Source organism: Bradysia coprophila (genome assembly GCF_014529535.1).
Source record: "Bradysia coprophila strain Holo2 chromosome IV unlocalized genomic scaffold, BU_Bcop_v1 contig_81, whole genome shotgun sequence".
NCBI lineage: Eukaryota > Metazoa > Arthropoda > Insecta > Diptera > Sciaridae > Bradysia > Bradysia coprophila.
Genome location: NW_023503375.1, coordinates 3,319,951 through 3,325,554, shown reverse-complemented (window position 1 = coordinate 3,325,554; position 5,604 = coordinate 3,319,951). Strand labels below are relative to the sequence as shown.

Here is a 5,604-nt window from a genome sequence, read left to right as displayed (position 1 = left end):
TCATACCCCGGTCTACGAACGAAAGGCAACGAATCAACAACGCATGTCCATTTTTGGGTCGGCAACTTTTTTTATGTCTTTTGACACTTACGAGAGTGAAAAATTTATTTTCCTGAATAATAATCATAATAATCATAACAAGAAATCAGTGTTTTGACCGGAAATCGTGTTTACAGCAAATATCTGAATCTATTTTATCAAAAGTGCACCACAATTACCAAATTCGAAGCAATGGAAGTGTAAGTTGTTGATTCGATTGATAAAATTTGTGATGTTTATCTCCTAACCTCATTCGTTTACATTTTCTTTCGATATTCTTCTTTCGTTTGCAAATAAAAAAAATAATGCAACCAGACTCATGGATGAAGTGGAATCGTTGGAAGCGATTTTGATGGATGACGTGAAAATTGTTCGGAATTCTGAGTGAGTTGATTCGCCTAACGTTCATCCATTTCAAAATGTTCATCGATTATTCAAAACAAATTTGTTGTTGTTTTGCTTGCCACGAATAGGGGTGGTGTCGAACTGATTGAAACCACTGTCCTGCCGACTGTTGGCGAAGACGTCGACAGACAGTACGTGTGCATAACTCTGCAAGTTATTCCTTGTGAACAATATCCCGATGTCAAACCGAAATGGAATCTACGAAATTCGCGAGGATTGGACGATATGTCCATCAATAAGATACGAAAGGCGATCGAAGAAAAACTGCATGAAGCTGTCGGTCAACCGGTGGTTTTCGATTTAATCGAAGTTATACGAGAACATTTGACTGATAGCAATCTTCCGTCGGGACAGTGTGTCATCTGCCTGTATGGCTTTCAAGACGGTGACGAATTTACCAAAACAATTTGTTATCACTATCTGCACAGCTACTGTCTGGCCAGGCATTTGATTGCGTCGCACAAGAACTATGAAGAAGAATTGGAAAAGCTGCCAGTCTGGCAACAGAAATCTTCGAAGCCATTCCAGGTGAGGGAATTTTCTTTGTCGTCGACGTAAAAACGTACACGTTCCGATAAAATCCATTCTTCCAGCCATGCTGTCCCGTTTGCCGAGAAGTGATCGACAATGACGTTCAACCGTTGTCTCAATGCCGGCCGCCAAATGAGTTACTTCAAGCTCCTCTTTTTGAAGTTACCACCGAATTGAGAGGTCTTCAGGAAAAGATGTCCAATTTGTTCATGCGCCAAAAGAGTCGCGGTGGCATCATTGACCTGAATGCAGAGGATAATAATGTGATTTCGATTGACAGTGAAGATGAGGTAGTTTCAATAAATGACAGAACGATTGCAGTCCATGTAATTCATGAATAAAATTCGTCTCATTTCAGGCGAGTAAAAGTCGCGAATCATTTGTCAATGCAGCTGATGTGGTGACTACCAATACGAATCGGCCAATTAATGGAAACGCAGCGCGTTCGAATAAAAATCCTCAACGGAAACCCGATATTCCGGCTAACAGATCCGATGACAGTCAGAACAACAAGAGCTCTCATTATGGTCACACCGGACGGCGTCAAGGCGGCAGGCGTGACGATCATCGTCATCACCATCAAAGGCGACGGCACGAGTTCCACCATCAAAATGGTGCTGACCAGGCGAACACAACATCATCAAATCAGCAGCCGTGTGGATCGAATCAAAGATGACAATGGTTCCGCATCACAGCAGATTCTTATGGCATTCGAATATTATGATTTTTTATTCAAAAAATTTTGTGGTATGTACCGCCACCGTTTAGTACTGTGATTACTTGTTTACTTTTGGTGTATCATCAATTCGTTGTGATTCCGTTCGGGTCATCAAATGTGCAGGCAATGATGTTGCACAATTTCCGGCAGAATCGTTCAATTCTCTTCCATTGTCTATTTTGTAGTCGTAAATTTGTAACGAATTTTGCTGATTTGTTGGTCAATTTTGTTCGTCTACGGAAAGCCATCACATGATATACATTCCTAATTTTCTTGCTCTAGTCAAATAAAGTAATCGTTTTAAGCTCTGAAATGACCAAAATCGTAGTGGATTTTCCTATTATGAACAGTGCTGTAGAGCGCAAGGAAATTGAAAGATTTTTTTTTTTGGTTTTAACGAAAATAATTTGTCGATTTGGCAACACTCCGAACTGTAGTAAAACCATGGATTGCTATTTCATTAGCATTAATGTTGACGAAACCACAGTAGACCTGCCACTCTTCCTAAATTTCATAAAAGTAGCACAAATTTCTTAAATTTCCTTAAATTCTTCAATTTATTGAAATGTGGGGCAACTGCAAAATGCTATGAGGTGTTGTTACAGCCTCACAATTTTTATTTTCCTAACGATAAACACTGCCCAAGACCGATTGTTTTTTTTTTAATTTCCGAGATATAAGAGCCTAGCGTTTATATCTCAGTCGATTTTGCATGGTCCATAGTGCCAACGAATTCAACAAATTTAAACAAAAATTTTTGTTTTTACTTTCCCCTTTTCATTTGTTTACAACATTAACGGTTCACTTACCGAAAACAAGTAACCTTTTACATGCAACAACCATATCACGATATAATCTTTGAATCTGTTACTTCTTCTGATAAAACTCAAGTCGAATGTTTGATACAAAATCTGTTACTTCAATAGTTTGAACCGAGGTTTGAACGTACATTTTGATAGAAAAACGACTTATTTTTGTCGTTGCTTTCGTTGTGTTCGGCTTGCCCGATGAACCATTAAAATTACATTTACTGGCTCCACAGATGTTTATTTACCATCTCAAGTGGCCTAAGGTCTTACACGTTTTTCTTCTTTTTTTGAGTGACAAGCTAATCGTAGTAGTGGTGTTGGTCTATTGGACTATTGGAATTTGACCAAAGACATCTTCCATATTAGTTAATTCTAACAAAAAATAAAAAATTTGAAGTAGAAAGTCCTTGTACGTTTCATAGCTAAATGATTAGCCAAAACGAGCGGATTATTTTTCGTTAAAATGAACGTCTTTCGTTTTCCACTTTTTTAGATTCGCACAAACGTATAATATTCATTCGAATTTGTTGTAAGTTTTTGTTGTTAATTTTTAGGGTTTTTTTTTCAATTTGTTTACAAATGTTAGTCGATAAGTTTTCAGTACAAACCAACAATACCGAATTTTGATATTCTAATTTGATATTAATTTTAAGTCAAATATCCCAAAATTCTGTTTTGATCGAGCAATGTGTGATTGATTATTTATACGATTTAAGAGTAAATTTTGAAATAATGGGCTGATTGATGAAGTTTGATTTTGTTTAGTTTTTTGTATTTATGTAAGAAGTCACAGGTGTTTCGTAAAACCGTAAAATACTCAATAAATCCTCTTAAAAAATTATTTTTTTTTGTGTGTAATTGAAGTTAAAATGGGGTAGAGGCTAATTCGTCAATTTAGGAAGGATGAAACCACCATAAGACCGCATTAAATTTTTTTTGCAAACATCCGTGAATTCAGTGCCAGCTCGAAAAGCCCCATACAAATGTGTGTTGTGTAAAATGCCGAAAAATGAAACATTTTTATACAAAAATATAAATGGCCCTCCGCGAATTGCCCTAATTCACAGTATTCACAGCTGGTGTGGGATTTTTTGATCGTGATCGTCGCAAGTGAAAATAATAAGAGAAAATTAATCTACGTCTGTAAAATGACTTGCCAGGGCCAATTTTTTGGAAATTAATTCTTAAAAATTACTTGAAGTTCTTTAAAAAATCCTTCAGGCCAGGTTAAAGCGGTTTACTATCGCAATGTTTACATGCTTTAACCTGGCCGCAATTTGTAAATACAGATTTTTATGGATTTTTTAAAAACTCTATTCCTAAAAACGGACTCTGACTTGCAGTCATTTCTTGTCTTGCACCGTTGTGGACTGTAACTGTCGAAAAATCTGGAAAACAATATAATTTTAACAATGTATTCCATATACGGGGTATGCGTGCGGGATATGGAACCTTCACTCTGTCCAAAGAAATCTCACACTACAATCATTCCATAATCATTTACTGTGGCATCATTTATAAAGCATATCAAGCGAAACCCAAGCGAAATTGATGCCGTTATAGTGCGCCTCAAAATTAGAATTTTTTGTGAACGAATGAATAAAAAATGAACCAAAAAATAAATATTAACCTGTCACATACGGCACTTCATTCAGGCGATTTGAGGCTGCGTAAGTTCCGTAAGATCACGGCAGAGTAAAATAAACAAGGCAGGAACGGTTCATTTTTGAAATGTCAAAGAAGGGACAACGTCTAACATATTACACAATTACACCACTAGGGTAACGAAAGAAGATATTTGGAGCTTACACGAAAACAGGACTTTTAGACTTTTTATCACTTGTTATGTAAATTTTGAAATATTATTTTGAAATTATTTGGTGATTATTTGGGTACAAATAATCACCAAATAATCCAAATAATCGTCATATAATCCAAATAATTCTACGACAAATAAAGAGTGGTTCACCCCTCAGGCCTAAAGCTGTATGAAAATGAATCAAATGAACACTGACATCAATTGAATAAATTTTTTTCCCAAAATATAAGGCTGAGGGGTGACTCACTTCTAGATTAAATGGATTAAATGGATTAAATGGATTAAATGGAATAAAAATTGGATTAAATAGGAAAAAAGTTAATTTTACCAAATACTTTAAAAGTCTTAAAAATGGTTGATTTTGATTGAACGACGTACTACAACTCATACTACAAAAGCGTAAAATTCCACTTTTAGAAGTCTTTGGTGTAAATGAATTAAATGGATTAGAGGTGAGCGCCGGCGCTAGTCGCGCCGATTGCCGCCGAAATTTTCAGTAAAAAGTCAGCCGCCGCCGGTCGAAATTTTAAATTGTTCAGCCGATTGCGCCGCCGCCGGTAGCAAGCGAAGCATATAGCTTTCGGCTCACATTTTACTGTCAGATTTTTTCAACTTTCTTCTTTATTGACCATGTAAAAGTATGAAACTAGTGCAGATTTCGAAAAATCTGGCAAAATAAGTTTGAATTTCGGCTGGTATGTTGCTGATTAGACTTTCTCGAATACTATATGGACGGTTTGGATTTTGAGAACTTGAAATTAGTGGAACATTGGTGGCCTTTTTACATAAAGTTTAATAGAAAGTCAATTACTTATTTTTCCGTTTGAATGTCCAATTTTTCTGGTAACAGCTACTTGAAATTTGAGTAACAACAAGATGAATTAAAAAATGGTTTCTGAGGTATTAGTTTCACTGAGAATGTCTTGGACCGCTTTTTGTCAAAACAAGAAATTGAATATTTAGCAAAGGTTTTCAAATGAAATATTATAAATCTAGAGTGAAGCGAAAAAACTTTTCCGAAAAGTAATAACAATTCGCCATATAGCGCCGATTTTTGCGCCGAAATGCGCCGCCGCCGCCGTTTCAAAATTGTATTCCGCCGAAGCGAGCCGACGAAAAAAAAACTTCAGTCGGTTCGCGCCGCCGCCGATACTATGAAAAATGTTTACAGCCGCCGCCGAACAAAAGTTGACCGGCGCACACCTCTAAAATGGATTAAATAAATTTAATACCATTTTTACTAAAAAATTTTTTTTTTACCTCACGAGTACTTAAACGCCCTG

At 36.4% G+C, this 5,604-nt stretch overlaps 1 protein-coding gene across 1 annotated transcript; it reads left to right on the top strand.

Moving 5' to 3' along the window:
- On the top strand, nt 1-3,334 carry LOC119072465 (E3 ubiquitin-protein ligase RNF25). Its single transcript, XM_037177689.1, has 5 exons — nt 1-239; nt 355-423; nt 513-972; nt 1,038-1,265; nt 1,334-3,334. Exons 1-5 carry the CDS (start codon nt 232-234, stop codon nt 1,649-1,651), a joined length of 1,083 nt encoding a protein of 360 aa, XP_037033584.1. The 5' UTR covers nt 1-231; the 3' UTR covers nt 1,652-3,334.
- The last annotated feature ends 2,270 nt before the right edge of the window (nt 3,335-5,604 follow it).

Coding starts and splice junctions, on each gene's coding strand:
- LOC119072465 (XM_037177689.1), top strand. Junction 973..1,037: donor AATCTTCGAAGCCATTCCAG/GTGAGGGAATTT, acceptor CCATTCTTCCAG/CCATGCTGTCCCGTTTGCCG. Junction 1,266..1,333: donor CGATTGACAGTGAAGATGAG/GTAGTTTCAATA, acceptor GTCTCATTTCAG/GCGAGTAAAAGTCGCGAATC.